General features: G+C 32.4%; 2 protein-coding genes and 1 long non-coding RNA gene across 8 annotated transcripts; all 3 read left to right on the top strand.

Annotated features, from left to right (window-relative positions):
- Window positions 1-252: 252 nt before the first annotated feature.
- On the top strand, window positions 253-3861 carry LOC144837463 (DENN domain-containing protein 10-like). Its single transcript, XM_078692590.1, has 7 exons — window positions 253-370; window positions 1173-1366; window positions 1479-1707; window positions 2062-2173; window positions 2599-2801; window positions 3044-3135; window positions 3355-3861. Exons 1-7 carry the CDS (start codon window positions 331-333, stop codon window positions 3523-3525), a joined length of 1041 nt encoding a protein of 346 aa, XP_078548716.1. The 5' UTR covers window positions 253-330; the 3' UTR covers window positions 3526-3861.
- A 1052-nt stretch (window positions 3862-4913) lies between these two features.
- LOC144838067 (peroxisome proliferator-activated receptor alpha-like) lies at window positions 4914-19931 on the top strand. 3 transcript variants are annotated; one of them, XM_078693418.1, is made up of 7 exons: window positions 4914-5069; window positions 9274-9763; window positions 12936-13039; window positions 13617-13767; window positions 15728-15936; window positions 18267-18657; window positions 19314-19931. In XM_078693418.1, exons 2-7 carry the CDS (start codon window positions 9739-9741, stop codon window positions 19559-19561), a joined length of 1128 nt encoding a protein of 375 aa, XP_078549544.1. In that variant the 5' UTR covers window positions 4914-5069; window positions 9274-9738; the 3' UTR covers window positions 19562-19931. The 3 variants fall into 3 exon arrangements, with proteins under 3 accessions (XP_078549544.1, XP_078549543.1, XP_078549545.1); XM_078693417.1 differs by lacking the exons at window positions 4914-5069; window positions 9274-9763 and adding an exon at window positions 11806-11878; XM_078693419.1 differs by lacking the exons at window positions 4914-5069; window positions 9274-9763; window positions 12936-13039; window positions 13617-13767 and adding an exon at window positions 14360-15505.
- Window positions 19932-22093: 2162 nt separating this feature from the next.
- Window positions 22094-24469, top strand: LOC144838011 (uncharacterized). Of its 4 annotated transcripts, none has more exons than XR_013611601.1 (4): window positions 22094-22108; window positions 22159-22210; window positions 22261-22492; window positions 22561-24469. It is a non-coding gene; the product is annotated as an uncharacterized LOC144838011 (long non-coding RNA). The 4 variants fall into 4 exon arrangements; XR_013611602.1 differs by lacking the exon at window positions 22094-22108 and having other exon boundaries at window positions 22124-22210; window positions 22561-22612; window positions 22681-24469; XR_013611599.1 differs by lacking the exon at window positions 22094-22108 and having other exon boundaries at window positions 22124-22210.
- Window positions 24470-24904: the final 435 nt, after the last annotated feature.

Below are 24904 nucleotides of genomic sequence, written 5' to 3'. Positions count from 1 at the left end.
TGTTGTTTAAAATCATGTTCGCAGTAACTTTATGATTTCGTTATTATCTTAACAAAAACCTTTAAACAAATTGATTGTTTTGATATTAAATTCGATATTTAAAGCCTTGTGAATGTTATACATTTTTTAAGCAAATGACTCGACTCCATACGCTACATAGGCATAGTTGGACACAAACATGGCCGGTGTGCACACCACGTGACTTTCTAAAATCCGTGAACGCAATGCCCTAACTCTCTCTATATATGGCTCTGTTTGGTAGGAAGTGTGAATCTTCCTAGTTCCTACTCTAGGCCTAGGCCTACACACTCTTATCTTTGCCCGTCGATAATGGCTGCATTGGGTGAGCTGCAAGGGGCGGGCCTGATTGGTATGCAATTCTAAATACTTCGTGTCAATTATTGTATTTTATTAAGCCAGATCTAATTGATAATTATTGTAGTTGTAGTCCTGATTTATACATTCATAAATAATGTTTTTTTAGTCTATCTAGGCCTAGCTAGGCCGGCTGTAGAGGGCCTCTCTCTCTACTACTAACTAGGCTCTGCTCGAGAGCTAGTGGGCTAGAGCCTCTAGTTAGGCCTAGCCTACTGTAGCTAGGACTGTGACTATAGCCCATTGTCGGCCTACTATACTACTACTACTATTAGGGTAGGCCTAGTAGGACCCAGACAGTAGATTGAGATGGAGTAGAGACCAGATTAAAAAGCTATCAGTATCTGGTAATACATACATGGAGGGCCCCGCCTACTTACTAGCTCTGGCGCATATACCCATGTGGTCCTTCGTCAGTATTCATCCAGAGCTGTACTATAAAAACTAGGCGTTTAATCTGGCCTAATATATCATAGGCTAGTATAGGCCTAAAATAGAGTATATAAATCTCTCTGTATTCATTCATTCATAATGGTATATTTATTAAAATCATCTTCACAGAAAAACTGAATTGTGACAATTTTTTACATTATTAAAAAAGTACTTAAAAAATACTTAAAATATTTAAAAAAAGATAGCATAAAATAACAGCCAAAAATTGAGAAACACACAATACATTATAAAAAAAAACAATAAAATAAACAAGCACAACATCAAAACTAATAAAAATCTAAATGACTGGCCAAGTGAATTGAAAAAATTACCTAACATATTATTTTTTATGTTCCATATTACAGAAAAGGATACCAATGATGATATTTTATGGACGTGGTCTTATCCAGTGGTAACGGCTGAGTTTCGTGATGTTCTTCTTTATAAATGTCCATTAACTTCTGATTGCCCTTATACACAATTCATCTTTGGTCAACACAGACATAAATGGTTTTACATAGCCACTCAGGATGTTGTCAATCATCCAACATTAACCAAAGTAAGTATTTAAAAACTTTCAGTAAGAAATTGCAATTGATGCTACAGAACAGTTTTAGAATTAATATTGAAGAACACATATCTTCAAGTAATACAAATTATTTATATTGCAGGTAAAGGCATTTTCACTTGTTCTTTTATGCAAGGATTTTAATCCAGAGAAATATAAGGCACTGAGCTTAATACTGTATAGCACATTTATGAGGACAGGTAGCCCTTCATCCATGCTTGAGAGCTATTTATCTGTTTTAACTAAAGGCTCTTGTCCGAGTGAAAACAATGGAACATTTTTAGTACAAGATTTTGATGTTAGGAAGGCTTATGCTGAATCAAATCTTAGTGGTAAGTACATTGCTATAATAATATTTATCTGCCAGTTTTAGTTTTTATTTAGTTGCTCTGCTCTTCACATTGATTCCAACAACAAGCCATTTATGAGGATGCCTATCAATTGGCAATCGGAAATTAAAGTCCTATGTTATGTACTGTAGGATTTGATTTATTCAATTTCTGCAAAAATTACAAAACACAAAACAATACAAAGGTTGCCAAGGATTATCAGAAGCGAACTAAATCTTTGTATGAAAACTTTAACAGAAATACACATAAATAGAAAATATAAAAATATTGAAAATAGCAATAGGTGCATGGCTAAAGATTTGATATAAATTAAATACAAATGTTTATTTTCTATAGAACTAATAGAAATGTTTGGAATGGAAGCCATTTTGATTTATACGGCAATGCTTTTGAAGAGGAGAATTGTTGTTTATCATTCAAATGTACAAGAATTGCTAGCTTTTACAAGGTATGTCATCACTAGAATGCAAGTTTTAATATTATAATACTACTACTAGTAGCCTTTGTCTGTTGTTTTCTGCTGGCTTTTACAAGGTATGTCATCACTAGAATGTGTGATTCACGTTTTAATATAAAAACTATACTCTGTAGTCTGTTTGTTTTCTGCTATTGTATTCTAATTAATACTGCAAAAGAAAAATAGCTGAAAATAATTGGTTTAATAATAACTCATACATGTCAAGTCTCACTGATCTGGTGTGATATCATATCAAAACCGATCCTAGGCAAAGCAAATTCAACGTAAAAATCCACTTGGTTAGTATATTAAACGTTTTGACACAGTGGGCCGGGACCGTTTCAGCCAACTTTTGGGGGTCACCTCAAACTGGACGTGTGTATGATCATTGTGTATACAAATATTATTGTTTACAGGTCTCTTCCTGCTTTAGTTTGGCACAGGCAGAACTGGTCAATTATGTCACCATATGTACATTTGAAAACCCAGGAGCTTGAAAGCCTAAACAGCATTCTTTTAATGGGCTTCACAGATGCTGCTGTTGAGAATCATACTGAACTATATGATCTTTATGTAAATCTCCCAGCTAATGAGATTACGATAGCCACTCATGCTAAAAGTAAGTATTTCTAAATAAGTTTATATTTTAAATGTCCCAGCTAATGAGATTACGATAGCCACTCATGCTAGAAGTAAGTATTTCTAAATAAGTTTATATTTTAAATGTCATTGAAAAGCGACAACATTATGTGCTTATATAGTTATCTTATAGTACAATTCAAATTTTACCAATTTATAGTTATAAAGACAGTATTCAAGTTTTAAATATTAAAGTGTTTTATAAAATATTTGTTGTTGTAGGCATATTTGGAATGGGTAAACTACACAAAGACATTGCTCAAACAATGGTGAAGTGTATGGAGGAAGGTAACACAGAACAACAGATTATTAAGGTATATAAATGTTACTATTGGAAAGGGTTAGGGTATATAACCCTAACCCCTAACCCTAACCCTAACCCTACACAAAGACATTGCTCAAACAATGGTGAAGTGTATGGAGGAAGGTAACACAGAACAACACATTATTAAGGTAATGTTACTATTGGAAATAACTAAATTTAAAAATAAAAATAAACTGGAATCTTGTAATCGTTCATTTTCATCTTACAGGAATTGTCTGTGAAAACAAAAGAATTAATAAGCAATCTGAAATCATTAGGAGAAACATCAGGAGAAAATCTGTGTATAACATTTGATGTTCTAAAGAAGAAAAGCCTGCCACCAGCTACAGAAAACTTTTTATACAACTTGGCTGCAGCAGAGGGCTTCCTTCAAATTTGATATGAAATCACATGTGAAAGTCGCAAATAATTATAAACTAAAATAATAGATAGAATAAATTGTAAATTATTGTATAAATTTATTGGGTGTGATGCTGGGGAGATGCAGCGACATAGTATATCCAGATCTTATATTAAATGGGGCATTCAATTACACATTACATTACAGCGACATAGTATATCCAGATCCTATATTAAATGGGGCATTCAATTACACATTTAAAAAAATTAAAAAGGTCTAAAACATAGTACTGTATATTTCATTTAAATGTTTGTTAATAATAATAATAGTAATTACAAAAATGGATCTTTATAATAAAATATGATACTGACTTTGTCCAATGCATGAACATTTTCAGAGTTACTCCGCAGACCTCCCAACTCTCCTAACCATTTTACATTTGGGCTCTAGAGATTAGAAAACATACTATCATGAAATTACTACTGTATATAAATGCAAAACTCTAATATTGGTGAAAGTTGCAAAGGAGTAATATTGTCAGTTTTGTCTGTTTGGGCGGAGACCTTATAAACATACATTACCCACTGATATTGCTTATTAAATGAAATAGGTTTCTAAAGTAACTATATACTATGTTTTGCTTTGCATCTTGACCCTGTGAAATGGCATCACGGTATTCGGTGTTCAGCCCATGGGTAATGAATGAATTCCCTTCCTATTATTCAAATACCAAACATTGCCCATACGATCCGCTAAATCACAAGATATCAATGCTTCTTTCTCAAGAGTAAGGAACCAGCTTTGGTGTCTTAGTTTCTTACCCCGGTGGTGCAAATAGGAAATTTTCTACCATCTAAAAACAGTTTGAAATCTGCTGAACGTGCAAGATTATCTAAATGTTTGCATGCGAGTCCCAAATGGCAATTATAAATGCTTGTGTTCCTCGGCAGTGGAAAGAATACCTGTGTTGAATATGATAAAATTAAGACAAGTTTGTTTGACATCACAATTTGCCGAAGTAACTAAAGGAATTATGCAACGGTTTGCAACCTTTTGTTAAAAGACATTGGACCGACATGGACTATATATATTCAACACATGATTTCTAATTGTTAATGAATTCATTGATTGACATGATCTCTAATTTACCCACCAAGTTTGATGCAATTTTTTATAAAAACTGTATTTTGACTTCTTGTCATTAATAATTGTCATATCTAGGGGTTTTTTATTTGATTACACATGTTCCATAATAATTATTACACCAAAAAATGTCTCCCTCGAATAAACTCCCCCTAAAATCCCCCTCTTGAACAATAAACCCACCCCCTCCCCACTCACTGGGCCTTTATTCGAATAAAACGGTAACATATACAGCGCCCTCTAGCAAACTAGTCGTGTTGCTTAGCTCACACCAACCAGCAGCAGAGCTAGCACCACCTATTCTTTGCTCCACCACCAACCAGCTTCTGCCTGCAGCTGGCTGTTGTAATCGCTTGGGACGTTTGCACCGATTATCAATATTCAGATCAGTTATTAAACACTTAACAAAGTTTGTTTCCCCCAAATAACGATACACACAGGTAAGCCAGTTGAATAGAACTCTTTTACTGAATTTGTTTGTACCGAGACAGTAGGCATTATAAATCGTAATGTACTATGTGGTATATTTAATACTGTATATTAACAATAATAGTCAACTCATGGTGGAGTTGACAACTCCCTAGTCTAACCACGAAATATGTGCTTGCGGAATTAGAAGGACGATGGCCTTCTTTACTTTATTGCCCATATTCTGTTTTCAGAATGCTCTCAGTTGATACAACAATTCTGTGTTATTTTCTATAGCCGGCAAAACTTTTTAAGAATAATTAAATTGAATAGGCTCAGGTAGTCCTAGCATTATGATTGGGTATTATATTAATAATAATCTACAGGATTGTACAGTAATCAAAAATAATAATAAAAAATTGATACATCACTTTAACAAAATGTATACTTCAATGCAACGAACCATTAATAGCAGCATAACCAGTCAATTTGAGTCGCGAGATAAAACCATATTGAGGAAAACCCCCATCTTAATAAATCATCTTAATCATCATCTTAATCATCATCCTAACCCATCTTAATCGCTTTCTTGGCAGGCAGTGTAAACTACAGTTTACGTGCACCTGTCTTGTACTTTATTGTGAATATAGCACACCTTCGGTTGAGAATCACAGAAAAAATCTTGTAATTTTTTAATGATGATTTTACAGATGTCTAATTTCCATATTCCCACTGTTAAATTTGAATTTGGCAAAAGTTTATTTTTTTTATAGAGTTAATAGACCAAAACATAGATATTAACATAAATAAAAGTTATAGTTTGTTAATTATTGTATTTAAAGATAATTGAATTAATGAAATACACTGGGGTACCATTGAGGTAAGAAAATGATAACTGTAAATTTAATGTATATTTATTAACTTGTGAATTGATAGGGATATGTTTAATGTATTGACATGAATGTACAATGTGATGGCTGTACAATGATGTGCTTATATGATCAGAAGTATTAGTATTGTTAAAGATGTATTGTCCCTTTGACTAATTCCAAAAAAAAACAAAACAGATTTCGAAAAAAGGTGGGTCATTTTGAAGTATCATAATAGTTATTAACTATCACCAAAAATTTGTCGAAAAAAAAATCATTTAACTGAAATACAGACGTTTTTTTGTTAAAAAAATAACTTTGACTTCCAGTCAAAGTTTTCGATCAAAACATATCCCATAATGAAACACGCTTGTTTGGCTACTCTGTATGCATAATCATAAAACTTCCTCACGATCTGTGTGAAAATACCTTCTCAACCGTGACGAGTTGTAAACAATCCTAATTAGCATATGCATAATGCGTACTCATGGTTTGAAATCTTTGTTTACTTTCGCTCGCGACGATTTTCCAGACGAAATGTAATCAAACTAATTTACCTGTTAATTACGTAAACTTGTTGCTTTTGGCTCGAATTTTCGACTTAAAGTGAATAACTTTAATATTACTTTGATATGGCGAATTTAAATTTAGAATATTTTGACCTTCATTTTTTTGTGTTTCAAGGGACACTACATCTTTAATGTAGTTTTCACCCTTTTATCGTATAGTGTTGATAACTTTGCAATTACAAAAAACCTAAATCATGATGGTTATCTTTTTAGTATAGAAAATTATTACAAATTAATTATAATTTTATATAGTATAATTTATACCTTACACCGAATATTTATAATTTGTCGCTATGATGACATATGTTATGCATTGATACATATTATATTGGGGTTTTTTTCGATTTCAAGTGGAAACTGAATAAAATAGGATGAGATTACTAAAGAAACGTACTCTGAATGCGCTATGCACACATACTAAAGAAACGTACTCTGAATGCGCTATGCACACATAATAAAGAAACGTACTCTGAATGCGCTATGCACACATACTAAAGAAACGTACTCTGAATGCGCTATGCACACATACTAAAGAAACGTACTCTGAATGCGCTATGCACACATAATAAAGAAACGTACTCTGAATGCGCTATGCACACATAATAAATATTGTGTACAAACTCAATAAGTTATATTGCATGATAATGCATAACCTAATATAAAGCAGCCATTATGTTAAAAGTTGAAAGGGTTAGCTATCCTCATTATTGTACTTTCCTGTATGTATATACAATGTGAAATATAAGAAATACATCTGTCATTTAAATAGGTTTAATTGAGGTTATTTACACCACAGTGTGAAAGGCTAAATTCAGGTCAGACTGGTTTCACATTCATTTTTTGCAAAGCTTAGAAAGGCCAAATAGGGTGAAACACATCCTGGGTGGCACACAAGATAAACTGTAGACAATGTTGGTAATATGTCATGCCTAATACTAGGCAACTATACAAATGGGGGCAATTCACACAAAGCCCTCACGCTCCAATCTTCTTCCGTCCACAATTTTCTAGGAGCGATAAACTAATGGCTGTCTTATCAAAAACCAATTGAATTACTTGTGGTCCTTGTAACTTGGTGGAAATTGTACAATAATCACCCCTGATACAGCCAAAATATTGGAACAGTAATGAAAATGAGTTTGTGAATTATACTTTGTACTAAATTTGTTATAGTTACAGAATTGGGGGTGACCCTTGTCATGCTATGAGTAAAATATGGAACAATACCGTATTTTAGTGTTACACATAATAATAGTATCAAGTCTATGTTTCACACTATAATCAATGTAAATAATATTCAATGTCCTTTTATTAGCCTACCTGTCATCTTTTTTTGTACTTAAATATAAAGTAAAATTGTAAAAAGTAAAAAAAAAAAATCAAATCATACTGTAGATCTAAGGGAGATGTCACAGTCATTTTCACAGATATTTTTTAAGGGATGACTTCAACATACTCATACTTCCATGCTTGGCCTGATACAAGATGGAAGCATACTATACATTGTATATGTATATTGTAGATCACAACATACACCACTCACATTAGTGCTAGGCCTCGACGTAGGTCATTTAGATCACAACATACACCACTCACATTAGTGCTAGGCCTCGACGTAGGTCATTTAGATCACAACATACACCACTCACATTAGTGCTAGTCCTCTACGTAGGTCATTTAGATCACAACATACACCACTCACATTAGTGCTAGGCCTCGACGTAGGTCATTTAGATCACAACATACACCACTCACATTAGTGCTAGGCGAGGCCTCGACGTAGGTCATTTTAAAATTGCCGTGGGTGAAATGCGATAAACAATTGTTTGGCTTAAAAATAACAACCTGGCATTTTGTTTTGTTAATTATTTTTCAGATCCAATGCCTTTCAGAGCTAAAAATAATAAGGTTCTTAGCATACAAAAACTGCAAGACCAATTTGTTTACAAAGTGGGCGGAGCTTGTATGTTGCATACATGTTTAAATATCATTGTGAAAAAGTGTGAAGCATGATATTCCTAACGTATAGACAGGATGACTCAAATGTACAAACATAAAGAACATGGTTAATTTGACTATAATGTTAACATGACATCAGGACATTGGTAGCCAGTTTTAAATGTAAATTTTATAATAAAATTGATTGTAATCACAGAGTGTGGCAAAGAATATTTCATTCATTGGTTGCATATCTTTTGTCAAGACAACAAACATACCAAACCTACATAGTGGCCCATTCCAGCTGTTATTTGTAGTTCTCATCTCATTTACCATCCTACTCTATAAAGGTTTACATTATATTTTCATGCCGGAAATGTTTGACCCAGATTCTCACAAAAGGTTAAGACTTGACCAATCATCAACCAATCATTCAATTCCTGACCACAAATTTAGTTTACAATTATTAATAAGCATACATTGTTTTTAAATAGTATCAATCAGTCTCAATTAATTGTTCAGTTCTGTTTTTAGATATTATTTAAGAGTTTTAAAAAATATATTAAAATTATAAAATACTTAAAGATGTCCTTTTATTTTTGTTTTTAATTATGCAATTTTAATATTGCATAATAGTTATTCAAGTATGAACAAACATTTGATAGGGAAAACAATTGTTTAACTACAAAATTGTAATTTAAAGCAAAACATTCAAAATGTCTGTCAGACAAAGTTTTTTTTGGCTGAATTTACCTGTTTATTTTGTCTTTTTTTAAATGATATCACTTTTGAGTTCTACAAAATATTATTGATATTTAGTTTTTGGCAATGATATTACATTTTTATTATTTTTGTTTCAGATTTTTATACATGAAATGCAGAAATTTATTTTCAAAATGTGACTTTACAAGAAATGAAGAGGAATACATTAAATAACAATAGAAAGCTGGCCAGGAATGATAGAGTAACACAAAATCTTCTAAAAGTACCATTGCAGAATAGAAAACTACATAACATTTAAACAATTTGTATAAACTAAAACAATTTTCTATACTGCGGAACAATTAAGGAAAATTAAAATAATGTTGATTAAACAATGAAAAATAGGATTTTTTTTAAAGAAAGAAACAGCAGCAAAATTAGTTCCTTGTCTTTCACAATATTGTAAAATTGCTGACATATTAATCATAATGAATATTTATTGAAGTTGAATATTCATGAAGTGAAGTTATTAGGTGAAAAGTAATTGATGATAGATACAGGCATCTCATTGTTTGATCTCACCTTCAGCATATGGTTTTCATGTTTTAAGACCAAAAGTAACAATGTCTACAGCATTGATTATGCCAGGTAAGACAACAATATTTATATTTAATTACTTTTTTTATTATGATCCTGTTTCTGCTGCCAAAAAATAACCGGTTACTAACCTCGTTAATACTTTAACCCCAGATTCTGGGCAGCAGAAACAGGACAAATTTTCGTTTCAGTTAAACACCAAAATGATTGTCGCCATTTAACTGGTTATCGCTGTGCAACTTTTAGCTGAATGATGGTTATTTGATTGACAGCTGATTGACTGTCTGATCACTTTGGGTTTTGGGTTATTTTAACTTTTTCTGTTAACAACCAACCACAAATTTAAACAGTTTGGGGAGCAGAAATGCGGTCGGCCTAAAAATTATAATTTTGAAATAAATGGTTTATTTTAACACTATATTTGTTATATATTTATATTTTCTAACTATGAGCTCAATCAAAATTTGACTTTGAAACAGACCCTATGTGAAGAATATTATTTCAGTTGGTACAAATGCAGTGGATTTAGAAATAGTAATAGCAAGGAATTGTAATAGTGTGCACAGCAAAAAAAAAATGTTTCAAAGATTTTGAATTATTGGGTATAGATTGAACTATAAAAGGGTTAGGGTTAGGTTTTGTATGTGTGTAAAAACCCAAACAGCACTAATAAATTGAACATTGTTCATGATTATACAAAGATTTTCTAGTTAAAAATATTGTCCCCCTGAAATTTTGTTGTTGAATATGCCATTTTAATTTCACATAATAAAATAATAATAATTGGATAAAAAAAAAATATTTACCTGAAAAAACTAATTTAAAGCAAAAAATAGTCAACTGGAAGTTGGGTTTCTTGTTGAATTTAATAACCATTTATTTTGTCTTTTTGTAAGTGAAAAGATTTTTTTTTTTTACGGAAGTGATTAACTTTATTAAAACTGCGAAATACTGTAGCCTATTCAAATTTTTCATTTTTCAATGCATCTTTAAATAGTAAAAAATCTCAAATGTGTGTAGCACATTTAGCAACAGCATTTGTTTTTCTACTTTTCAATGTTATTGAGATAGGCAATGTGTTTCTTTTAATGTGTTCTACAATTATTGTCTGCACATTAACAAAGTATTAACAATACAATATTTTGTGTTCTACAATTATTGTCTGCACATTAACAAAGTATTAACAATACAATATTTTGTGTTCTACAATTATTGTCTGCACATTAACAAAGTATTAACAATACAATATTTTGTGTTCTACAATTATTGTCTGCACATTAACAAAGTATTAACAATACAATATTTAGTTCACAAATTAATAGTAATTTCTATTTATTTATATATATATTATTCACTTTAATTTCGCACTATAACAAAATTGATAGTCTATTTGATAATTGGCCTATTTATATGTTTTTCACTTTTTATATCAAATTTTGTAAATTTAAACTTAATTTTTGTTTTAAATAAAATACTGTAGTTAACTCAGAGAAATGAATCTGGAATTTTAGTTAGCATGCCAACCACTAAGGCACAATTCCATCAATTATATCAATTTTTAACTTAAATCTTTTATAGTTTTTTTAAAAAGCACTTAAAGGTATAATTAACTAATTTGTTGATCGGCCAAGCAAATGCTTTTTTACATACAGTGTTGATGACCTATACATACATTACGTTATGAATGTGATACTCTGTACAGTCTTTCACCGATGACCCAATGACCTGCAGACCTAATACAGTAAATACAGCTTGTAATTTTATCACTAATTTTACATTACAATGTTTATAATAAGGAAGGATGCTGGTAATAGTTTGTATGTTACATTCTTAACATAGAAACTCCTACTGCAAACTGAAATGGAATGGCCCTAATTTATCCCAGTCAGTATGGGCTTATCTTTGTTTATCTTAGCAATAGTTTGAAGTGCCATAGATGGATAATTTAGTGTGTTTATAGATAGAGATGGTCCAAGGTTCAGTGACTGTTTCAGTACTGTAGGCCTGACTTGTGATGTGTCTGTCTAGATTGGTAGTTGGTAAGCTAAACATAGCAAAGCTGTTAATTATAATAAATTTACATGATTTAAAAATTGTCAGAGGAGGAAATGTTGCAATTACTGGAAAGTGTTGTTGTTAGAAGTGAAAGTCCAGCACTACAGTTGAGTAAGTATTTGAGTGTCTTTGGTTTCTCCAACTTTCAAGTTGTTTTACAGTCAATGTATGAACTATAATACTCTTGTAACAGTAGACATTACAATCATGGTACTACTGTAGTAGTAGGCAGATGGCCTGTCATCTCATGTATTTGTAGACATTCATGTTTATGCTAATTTCTGAATTATGTATTGAACTAATTATACTAAGTGGTTACTAAAATAAATCTTTATCTGAGGTTTTACAGTAGTAGGCATGACTTGTCCTTATTTTATAATATAAAATATTGTAGGGCAACTTTAAACTTTATCTTAGTAATGTGCATAGCTATAGACTGATGATTTTTGTGAATTTTTCTATGTTTTTGTTATATAAGGACCCCATTGGATTTAAGCTTTTTAGCTTTATGGGTATTCCTTGGTATGTTGATTGTACCGAATAAAATAAAAAAACAAACAAAAACAAACAAAAGTCTACTATACATTTTTATCAATCTGGGTTGTATAATCAAGTTTTTGTAATATGAATACTGCCTACATGGTGTAGTTTACCATGCCCAGCTCTCCTTATGATTATCTGTCTGTTAGACTACGCTTGTCAGTTCCCCCCCCCCCCCCCCCTGTAATGGCTGGTAGAGAAAATACCTGGTTACGAGGTTGAGAGTGTTAACTGTAGTAAAGTTCAGTAGCCAGCTGAGTTACAATATGAAGAATGGCCGCTACTGGCTGCACTTTCGTACCTACTGAGAATATCTTTAGGATTAGGTGTTCAGGTCCCCGCAGCACTAACACAAGTATGCTTTGGGAATATTGCTTTAGTCACTATTTGTATATTAAATGTGTATTTAAATTTGAGCATTTAGTAGTACAGTATTTAGGAAAACATTTTTTGGACCCTAGGTGGGTGAATAACATACTGTACACACCAACCACACACCTAATGCCTGATAAACAAATCATTCATTTGGAATCAATTTTTAATTTTCAAAATAATTTTTGAAAAATGTTACTATTACTGATATTGTTTTATGTTGCGTGGTAATGGTATATTTGTTTCTTTTTTTTAGGGTCACATAATTTTGATAATGTAGATCTACCAATGAAATGTCGTGTATGTGGGGATAAAGCCTCTGGATTTCACTATGGAGTACATTCTTGTGAAGGTTGTAAGGTAAGATAAAGTACTTTTTATATTGATCAAAATTGACATTGATGTACACACTATTATTTCTATGGAACGCCGTTTACGCAACATTCAATGAATTACATGACACGATATGTGAATGAAATGCATCGATATTTATTTATTTATTTATTTATTTATTACGGTATATATAAAATTACAAAAACAATAGCACATAGCTAATAACGTTTGTATTACAATAAAAAATATTGAAATGAAATCTATAAAACTACAATAATAAATTCGGAAAACACAATTACAAAATTTCACAATTATTCACTAAAATTTACAATATTAAGAATCTTAAAATATATACAAAATTTTGGAAAATACAATTGCACTTTTATTTAAAAAACGAAAAATTTACATTATAAATACTAAATGAATTACATGACGCGAATGGCGTTCCATATATTTCTACTACAAGATCTTAGTGTACTATGAATATTCAACAATAGAATACATAATAGAAACAAAGCAGTGAAATCTGATTTGAAAAAGTGGACATTTATTCATATTCATTATTTTATAAAAACATTTATTTAAATGGATACTTTTTTTGCAGGGATTCTTCCGGCGAACTCATCGTATGAAACTGGTTTACAAGCAGTGCCCATTCTATAAATCTGAACCATGTAAAATAAACGTAGCAACTCGTAATAAATGCCAATTCTGTAGATTTCAAAAGTGTCTCACTGTAGGAATGTCTCATGATGGTATGTTATTATTCTATTTATTAAATTATAATAATTAAGTTTATTAAACAATACTGTAGGTAATCTTTCCTTTTCTAATGTAGTGCTGGTATTAGTTTTATAGGCCTTATATATATATGTTTTTAAAGTACCAAATATATAATGAAAAAAAAAGTAATCTGCACTATATAAATATTACTATTCAAACAAATATATTATATATATATATATATATAATATATATATATATTATACAGTACTGATGAAGGGCTAGTGTTGCCCGAAAGCTCTGCTAACTTTTCTGGCTGTTTTACTTTATCGTTTTGATTTAGGTTTTCGCTTTTTTTGTTGTATCTCCATCGAAATCCAGCCACTGATACCCACAGCATTGTCATTTTTTTCAGTATTTTGCCTTTGGATGTATATATATATATATATATACCGTAGTATATATATATATATATAAACATCACAGGCACAGAATAAATAAATAATAAACGCCATCATTTGAATCAACCAGGCTCATCCATAACAAAATGATTTTGTGTGTGTCTGCCTTTTTTATTTAAACTTATTTATGCAATTGATTTTGTAACTATGGACGTCTGTTTCTGAAATAAAAGTAAAATTATATTTACCATCATCTTTCCATACTACTGCTTATAACATTACAGGTAAAAGGTAAAACTGATTTAATAGGGCTGCACTTTAGCATAGTAACTCTGGACTTGTTTTGGTGTTGTTTTAATTTTGTTGTCTCGCTTCATTAATAATGTCTTAGGTTGTATGAACTCCATCTGTCCCATTTTATTCTCTATATTCTGATTTATTTTCTAATTAAACAATGTTTATACAATTGTGTCCATGTAAAAGAGAAATAATTTGAAGTAGTTGGTTTTAGGAAGATGCTAAAAGATGGCAAACATGAACTGTTACCTATTAAACTGGTTTATAGTGCAATAGTTGGTGGTGTAGGTATTTAATTGCTGAGATTGTGTTAGATGAGTGGGCCTTGTTCTGGTCATTGCAGGTCAAAGGTACACCAATCCATCACGAATGGCTTTATTCATCATAAACTTACCACACAATACTAAAATACTGTCAACAGAATGGTTTGCAGCAATGGTTTATTATTTCCTAGACCTTAAAGTTGAATGGTTTCTTCTCTTTACATTATGTTTGGATTTTGGTACTAAAACACGACGACAGTCAAAGAGTTGCTACTGCAAGAAGGAACAACAAAAACTCTATTATTAGCCATGCCTAACGCACAGGAGTGAGAACATGTTGAATGTATAGATTGCATGTATCTACCAAATTTGGACGTATATATGTTATATATCTTTACATTGTTTGGTGTTTGAAACTACTGCATGTTGGAATCAGATTATGATAAACCTGGTATTTTGTTACTGCTCTCATGTTTTTGGACAATGTTTAAATATAGTGCAATACATTGTGTAAACTGTAGACCATATTCAAATAATTAAAGAAATGACCTCATCGTTATGTGTGACCTGGTTCATTCAAGAAGTAAATATTCAGGCTACAAAGTTCATCCTCTCATATCAGGCTGCAAATTAATAAAACACACAAACTAATTGATGAGGAAGCTCACTTGTTAAAAGAAGCTAGCAAGCTAGGCCATTCTGGAGTCAAGCTGACGAATTAGGCAATATCAACTGTATTTTGTAACCATAGCCTATGGACATGATGACAATTTTAAATGCATCTAGTTTGAATAAACTTGTTGAAGAAGGTATAGCATACAGTATTCATTGGATTGTTCCTGCTAAATTGTTATTGATTTAATGTAGGAGACTTCAAAACACCCACATTTTCTATTCTTCGTTATGTTTCATACATGCTATTTTGTGTTGTTTTCTTCTTTATTTACAAAGGCACATAGAGTGGAACCAATTTTATTCATTTTAAAGTAAATGTTTTTTCATTACCTGGTTTTATATAATTTGTTATCTAGCTTCAAGATTTGGTAGGATGCCAAGAGAGGAGCGATTAAAACTTATGGAAGAATTGAGTCAAGAAGAAAATCTTGCAACTGAGGAAGACAAAAAGAAGATTGAGCTGAGGTCAATTACAGATAGAATCTATGAAGCCTTCAAGGAAATTTGGGTCGAGAGATTTGCTCCTTTACCAACAGGCAGAACAACTAAATTCAAAATTGAGGAGGTAAGTACATAAGTAGGCTCATTCTTCTAGTCTAAAATTGTGTCAAATCATGTAAAATGGTAACTGCAAATGATACCAATACCCCCCCCCCCCCCCCCTCCCCCACATTTTAAATTTAGAGATTAAATATGTTCTGAAATAGCACATATAATTTGAAATAGAAGATAAAAATATATTAATGTTTTCAAGACCTCAGCCCCACCATGGTTGGTACTGAGGTAGACAATTTGGAAAATAGAGAGCCTGCTTGATGTCCGGAAATGGCACTTAATTTGAAATAAAAATTTAATATAAGAGTATCCAGGACCTCAGCCCGACTGTGGTTGGGGCTAAGGCAAGAAGATTTTGAGAATAGGGCTGCTACGAAGCCCCGGAAATGGCACTTGATTTTAAATATGAAGAAAATTGAAAATTAGAGCTTCTAGGTTACCGGAAATTGCCCTTTTAAGGGTTGGGGGAGGGATGCAGCGGCTTATATATAATTGTGAACTGAAAAAACAAAACCCCTTTCATAATGTTTTCGTTCAATTGTCTCTACATCCAATAACCTGCATGATCTCTGAAATACAGCAACATAATTGGTCAATCACGGTTAGGCTCGGTAGGTTTTGTTGTGCTGCCTATCGCACACACAGTAGTTTGTGAGCAGCCTTCCTATCCGAAGAGTCGATTGAGTACGAAAGGAAAGGAAGGATGGAGGAACTATTGTACGAAAAAAAAACTGACAGACCTGTTTTGTAAGATATGATATTCTACAAGGTGATATGTACGAAATTGCAAGATTAAGCATTTAAATATTATTCTTGTTCTGTGGTATATTATTTTTTGGTTAAAAAAAACACCAAATTATGCCAGATTATGCTAAAAATGGCTAAATAATGCCACTGCATTATGCCAGATGCTGTGGGCCTCCAAAAATGCCAGAAATGGTAACTATGTTTAATTGTGGTTTAGGCCTAGCCCCTCTTGGGTGTTATAAAGCAAATAATTAATGTTTTTTTATTTGTGGATTTAAAAATATTTTCATTCAGTGAACAATTTCGTGAGTGGAAACTATAGGATTTTAGTTTTGAACATTTTTATCTTTACCAACCGGCCTATGATTCTCTGATTCCTTTTACTATGTATGAAAGACAATTCTTAAAACAAACAATAACATTCATCATCATTGGCTTAGCATTAATTAGTAAAAAAATTATTTATTTCTAACATCGTTGTTTCGTATACCACCTACATCACACATCTGAATTAGAATAGGGGTAGTTGACCTTCATATTATGTCAGTGATATTTGTGTTGACCACTCGCCTTCTTAATCTTACAATGTAAACCTTAATATTATAATCATGTCTAAACATTTCCGGAAAGAAGCTTTAGAATGGTGGTATGAATTCAATAAAGCGTGGAATAGCTTCCTCTTTCCAATCCTGTGTTCCAAGTCGTGACCTAAATTTGTTGAACTTGGCAGAAAACACTGAAAGGTCATAGCCGGTCATCAACGATTTTATGAGGAAGCTTTCTGCATTGTAATCCAGTTTTATGTTCAACACCATTTCAACTTGAATATAAGCTTTTGTTTGATAGTTTTGTGTGTTTTTGTACATGTTGACATACTAGCTGTGTAACTATGATTAGATGTGTTTATATTTATCTTAATTTTATAATACCTGAGTGAGTGACTGAGCAGTTAAGGCAGTGGAACCATAAAAATCCATAGCTGTATGGCAAGGGTGTCGAGGCTCACTCGCTCCATGGTTCTGGTGGTAGATTGAGTCCTCTCAGATGACTATATCTGTAGGTTCAGTGTACACAAAATGCTTGTGCAGGAAATAGCAAACCCCCACCCAGGACATGCCCACATCCTCTAAACAAAACACATCTCTGACAATCCACATACTGTAGTTAAGTTCTTATAATTTGATATATTAGACTTACAACTATTACTTTTAATAGTAATCTCTAATTGATAATTGGTTCGACAGTCCAACATATTTTTCCGACATCATTTTTCTGTTTGCTGGCACACTATGGAGTGTCATTTCCAGCGAACTAGAGACGCCATTTATCATGAATTTTTTATGTGTGAGAGTACCATTTCCGGTCCTCTAGAGGTGTCATTTAACTAAATTCACTTCAGTTTTCAATCAATACTTCTTTATTTAGCGCTCTTATTTGTGTTTTATAAACAAATGCAGCTCCTGGCCGGGCGGAAATAAAAAGTTAGCAGAACCCTGGTGTAATAAATAATTGGTCCAGTGTAAACCTATAGACTCAGTGAAACAGAACTTCTAAATTTGCCTAATCTTTGTGATAATTTATTTTATGTTTTAGGGTGACCCTACTATTGCAAGTAAACCAATGCGGGAACTCACACAACTAAATGACATCTCACATTTTTGTATTGGTGCTTTACATGCTGCTGTTGAAAGTCTTGCAAAATTTGCAAAGAAACTTCCTGAATTTCGAATGCTTGATATAAACGATCAGGTGGCACTGTTGAAACATTCTGGGTTTGAACTTGCTATGATTGCAACCTCATCACGGTACACAGCTGATGGACTCTGGTTTCCAACTGATGGAGTGTATTTCCGACGTCAGGTGCTAGAAGATTTAGATGTCATGTTTTTCTCAACAAAATTTCGCTTTTTTGAGAAGATGAACAAGTTGAATTTAACAGATCGAGAGTTATCCTTATTCTGTGTACTAGCTCTTGCGGCACCGGGTAATTTGAGTGTTTTAATTTTTTTCCAATATATTGATTTAATTTTATTAAATATATTTTTAATTGTAGGGTTCACAAACATACTACAGTTCACAGAGTTTGTTATAGGTTACTAACTTCATATTTAATTGGCTAGAATGTTTACAGTTGATGCATGCTTTATTTGCTTGCTTGTTTGATTTAACCTTTGTCTAGAAGCCCGTATACCTGATCTGCCATTCTACTTTAAACAAATCATATTCAATACAAAACACTGATATTATGTAAACAAATACAACCTGCTTAAAGGTTACCTTGTTAGTTGGTATTCATAACAAGTTATTCCTCAATAGCCTGGTATTTTAGGTTTTTATTAATATGCCCCATTAATATGTTCACTAGGATTTAGACAGCTATTTACCTCAATATTTGTAAAAAAAAAAAAAAAAAGAATATCAATTGAAATTTTGTTGGAATTATCAATGATATAGAATCTACCAATCAAATGGCAATGATTTATCTGTTAAAACAGATAATGATTACATTAATTTAGCAGACAATGGCATGGTGGCAGCAGATATAGTTTTTAAGCAATGTGTTGATGCATTGATTGTGTATTGTTAATCACCTATTAACCAATTTACTGATAAAAATATTCTTGTTCTGTCCTTTGTTAGATCGAGATGACCTTGTAGAGAGAAACAGAGTTGAACAAATGCAAGAAACAATTTTGGAAGCTTTGCAATTAGAACTACGTCAAAACCACCCTGGCAACTCATTGGTTCTTCCGAGACTTTTAATAAAACTGGTAGATTTACGCGAGTTAGTTCCGGAGCATGTTGAGCAAGTTAGACAAATGATGTTGATGGATGATCCTAGGTATACAGGCCCCACACCACTCATGAAAGAAATCTATGGTTTATGACCTATTTTAATTTTCAATTTACATTTTGTATTTGGTTTTTCTTTCATTTATTAAGCTATTTTAATACCTGCTTGTTCCAATAATCAACCATAATTGTTTGTATATAGATCTGACAATTTAACTTATATACCAGCGGATTGAATTCCAACACTTGAAACTAAGTTATAAAATGTTTCACTTAAACTTAGCATTTCTTAACCTATAGGTAATAAGGGTATTTCAGATATGCTTATGAAATTTACACTATGGTATATTCAGTATATAATAATCTGTGTGTTGTATTGATGCAAGGGATTAACAAACATGCTACCTGAATTTATGTATTGACAGATAAGGGTGTACTATATTAAAACCAGATATAAACACTTTTTACAGCCTTTAATTTGTATTATTATTTGTTAGATATTTTATTATGTGCCTTTTTATTTTTATGTTTTCATAAAATGGCATATTTTAAATAAAATTGGTAAAATATTATAGAAAAAGGTTTTTTTTCATACAGGGTTTGTGGTGATCTCTTACTGTATTTTGGAAGTTATTCATATATTATAATTAGTTATCCGCTTGGTATACCAAGCGGATAACTCCTTGTTATTGTATGAGATCAATATTTTTTTTCTGTATTATTCTTCTTTCCTTCCTTCCTTTTTGTGAGTCGTGTTTCTCTAAAATGTGTAAACATAACATTTCATAACTTTGACAACATATGGGCATTTACGTGAAGTTGTGCACCTCCTATTTTTGAATGACGTCATAGTTGCGCAACGTGACTTACGCGCAATTTTATGAATTTCAATGATTGATCATAGATTAAAAACCAAAAGTCATTTAGTATTGACACTTTGACAAAATTTAAGTCATATCAGGGGCAAACTTTCTACGGATTAAAAATGGCATGTTTCACAAGAAGTTACGCGCGCACGCGCATTTAAAATTTCAAAATGCGCAAAATTAATTTCTAATCAACTTTTTACGCGTTTCTTGTCATTTTGAGCATGTCAAAAATTCCCACAGGCGCGCAATTTTTTACGCGCGCGGTGCGTACGTAGCGTTAAAAACATATTTTTTTCTCTTGAATTATATTTTTCAAGCCTTTCCTAGTAATTTTGAAAACAATTTAGACCTTTTTCAGTTTAAATAACGCCATACGAACACGTTGAATTAGACAATTTGTGCGCGTTTTTTATGAAAAAGCTTAAAAAATCGTCAAAATTATGTCTTTTTTTAAACAGTCATAGTTTCTAAAGTAAACCGTTAACCGTTTATTTTTATTACAAAATCTAGAAGTTGATGAGTTGTAGATATCGGATCATGCATCAATAAGGCTAAAAAAACATTGTGACGTCATCGTATGGCCACACGAATGTAAAATATAGGATTTTTGTCTCTTTCGTTATTGCTCATCACATTCAATGGAGCGCATCACGCTTATCTGTATTCCTTTTTCTCCTACATTTATATATTGTGTAGGTCAATCAACTTTCTTTAGCATGAGATAAAAATATTTTAATTTTTATGACGTCATCATGCCTAAAAATTTTAATTACGTGGGTCATTAATTTCATCTTTACAGTAAATTTTAATCTGTAATAGCTCGTAAGAATAAAATGTGATAATCACGATTAAAACGTTTTCTGGAAGCTATTGGATTGTAGATACGAATTCATGTAAACATTTTGCCAATCGGATGTTGTGACGTCATCATATGGCCAGTTGAATAAAAAAAGTTGTATTTTCATATTTTGCGTAATAGTTCATCACATTTAAAAGGGTGCGCATCTATATTTTACGTATTCAAATTTCTTCTACACGTTAATATGTTGTTCCTGAGATAATTTCCTTCTGAAATTGCTATCTAAGTGTTTCATTTTGATACCGTCGCCATGTTAAAAATTGGAATAAATGGCGGGTCCCGTAATTTCACCTATTCTACACTGTATGTAATATGTATACAGCTTATACTGTTTGCATGTATATACTATATGACACAAAATTGACAGAATTCAGCACTAACAGCATATCATATTCTTCAGTTCTTGTCATAATGCCATAAACTTTATCTGTGTGCAATATTCCAACGTATGACGTGCACATGGCGTTTGTCGTGGTGCGGATAACTAACTCGTCAAAGTGACGAGTTTCATGTCTAGTTATGATTATTACTATAAGTATAGATAATATATTTAAAGGGTTGCATCTTACCTGTAGCTGGGTCATGTTTATGCATTCAAAACAATGTGAAAGAAATTTAAAAGCATCAATGTTTAACTGAAGCGCACATCCTCAGGTTGTCATGTTGTCACATGCCTGTTTGTTAGCATCAATTATACCATGCAATGGTCTGTATAAATAATGTTTTTTTTTTTACATTTAAAGTATGTATATTCTTATTACACACATTTTTGTATTCTTGCAATTTAAATTATGCATCACATGTGATTCGGTATTTTAGTTCTACCTAACTGAAAAGTGATTATATAATGCTTTAAACATTTTGTTTCCATGTGAGATTGGTGACTGATCCATAGTCGAAAATCAACCTGTAGTGTGCGCACTGTTGTAGCATGGTTTTTAAAATCAGCCTGTAGTGTGTGCAGTTGATAACTGTTCTACTAAGTTGTAGTATGGTTTTTAAAATCAACCTGTAGTGTGCGCACTGTTGTAGCATGGTTTTTAAAATCAACCTGTAGTGTGCGCAGTTGATAACTGTTCTACTAAGTTGTAGTATGGTTTTTAAAATCAACCTGTAGTGTGCGCAGTTGATAACTGTTCTACTAAGTTGTAGTATGGTTTTTAAAATCAACCTGTAGTGTGCGCAGTTGATAATTGTTCTACTAAGTTGTAGTATGGTTTTTAAAATCAACCTGTAGTGTGCGCAGTTGATAATTGTTCTACTAAGTTGTAGTATGGTTTTTAAAATCAACCTGTAGTGTGCGCAGTTGATAACTGTTCTACTAAGTTGTAGTATGGTTTTTAAAATCAATCTGTAGTGTGCGCAGTTGATAATTGTTCTACTAAGTTGTAGTATGGTTTTTAAAATCAACCTGTAGTGTGCGCAGTTGATAATTGTTCTACTAAGTTGTAGTATGGTTTTTAAAATCAACCTGTAGTGTGCGCAGTTGATAACTGTTCTACTAAGTTGTAGTATGGTTTTTAAAATCAACCTGTAGTGTGCGCAGTTGATAACTGTTCTACTAAGTTGTAGTATGGTTTTTAAAATCAACCTGTAGTGTACGCACTGTTCTATCAAGTTGTAGCATGGTTTTTAATGTCCTAGCTTTCGTCGATGATTTAGGATGGAGAAATTGAATAAAAGTTTATTTTAGACAGTAGGCATGTTTGCATTCATTGAATGCAGAGAATATTTCAATCGTTGAAAGATTGACTGACCTATTGACCTAAGCCATCCACACCGTCTGGGAGACTTGTGATGGCTTCTGTTTCATGACCTCTTGCCAGATCCTCCTATCTTGTGACATTCTAGTTGCACTCGTTAGGGATCCTTGGTTTCTTGATGTGCAGTCTGCCTTTACACAGTCTAACCATTTCTTGGCTGGTCTTCCTCGTGGTCTAGTTCCTTCGACAATTGCGCCCAAGAGTAGATTTGGATATCTTGTGGAGGGCATCCTATTGACATGTCCAAAATACCGGAGCCTCTTTCTTCATGGCTATCCTTTCAATTATGGTGTCGTTCAGCCCAAGGATTTCTCTGATTTTGGTGTTTCTGATCTTGTCAAGTCTGGTTATGCCCAAGATCTTTCTGAGACAGATCATCTCAAAAGTGAGTAGCCTGTTCTTGTCATCTTTTCGCAGTGTCCATGTTTCAGACCCATATATGAGAATTGATAGTATGAGGACCTTGTAGAGTTCAAGTTTTGTGGAACTGGTATCTTTGGCTGCCCATATTTTGTTGAGCTTTTCAAGAGCTTTCCCAATTCTGTTTTTGATATCTTCTGTACAGCGACCTGACTGACACATTTTTCCACTTGCTTTAGTTTTGCGGCTCCAATGTTGATGTCCTGATGTGATTTACTGATAATTTGCACTTCTGTTTTGCCAATGTTTATTTTGAGACCAAGGTTTGAGTTCCACAGATGATCGTTGTCTGTCAGCTGTTGTAGGTTTTCTTCCGTTTCAGCTATAAGGACTATGTCATCAGCGAAGCGGAGATTGTTTATTTGTTGTCCTTTAATCCTGATTCCTCTATCTGTGTCATACGTAGCATAAAGCATAACCATTTCCAATAGTATGTTGAAGAGTTGCGGAGACAGTACACAGCCCTGGCGTACACCTACTGTTCTAAACCAATCGGTTAGCTCTCCGTTCACCCTTACTACACTTGATGATTGTTAGTACAGTGCTTGCAAAAGGCGTATGTGCTTGTCAGCATATCTGAAGAACTGAGAATCAAACGCCTTCTCAAAATCTATATAGCAACAGTACAGGATTCTATTTTTGTCCAGATACTTCTCTGCAATCTGTCTTAGAGTAAACACCTGGTCCAATGTTGCCCTCCCTGGTCTAAAACCAGCATGGGATTCTGACAAAACTTCTTCTGTTTTCTTCAGGATTCTTCGTTGTAGAATCAATGCAATTATTAATAACTCGTTAAATTGTTTTCACTCATAAACATTCATTATTTGTACATTATTTGAGTGCACACTTGGTTATATTAAGTAAATAGGAAATTGATAGTAAAAAATATAAAATCGTGATTTTTCTTATTCTTAAATTTGCTACACATTCAAAAATAGAAAACCTCCAACTTCTACAGTACGTATTGTTGTTGGTACGATTCACAAAATGAAGACCAAAGATATATAAATTGGTAGTTACGGTTTAAATTTGTATTGTCTATAAAGTAACTTGCTTAAATAATTGTTTTGTTAGTAATCTACTAAATATTATAAATAAAGTTTTTTTGCAGAAATAAATTTTATACTGTAAGTTATTTTGTAATCCACCCCAAGTCCAATACAGAGAATGTATCATGAGCCAGCTAACTATGTGTTGAGGATAGGGTGACTCGAAAAATAATAATAATTAATAACTGGTACTTGATAGCGCATTATGCTGAAAGCCTCAATGCGCTTTACATTGACAGAAAAATTTAGAAAACAAAAAATTAAAAAAGGTGGGTTTTGAGGAGAGATTTGAAGACACTGGTGGAAGTTGCCTGACGGATGTCAATAGGCAACGCATTCCAAAGAGAAACGGATGCAGAAGAAAAAGAATGATTTCCATAAAACTTGGTGGAAGGATGAAATAAATTGAATCAAATTAAACACTGCACAAAATGCAGTATAGAAATGTAGCATCATATCTTAGTAATAATTTTATAAA

Source organism: Antedon bifida, chromosome 3 (assembly GCF_963402885.1).
Source record: "Antedon bifida chromosome 3, ecAntBifi1.1, whole genome shotgun sequence".
NCBI lineage: Eukaryota > Metazoa > Echinodermata > Crinoidea > Comatulida > Antedonidae > Antedon > Antedon bifida.
The sequence above is the reverse complement of the archived record's forward strand: the minus strand, read 5'-3'. Positions and strand labels throughout refer to the sequence as shown.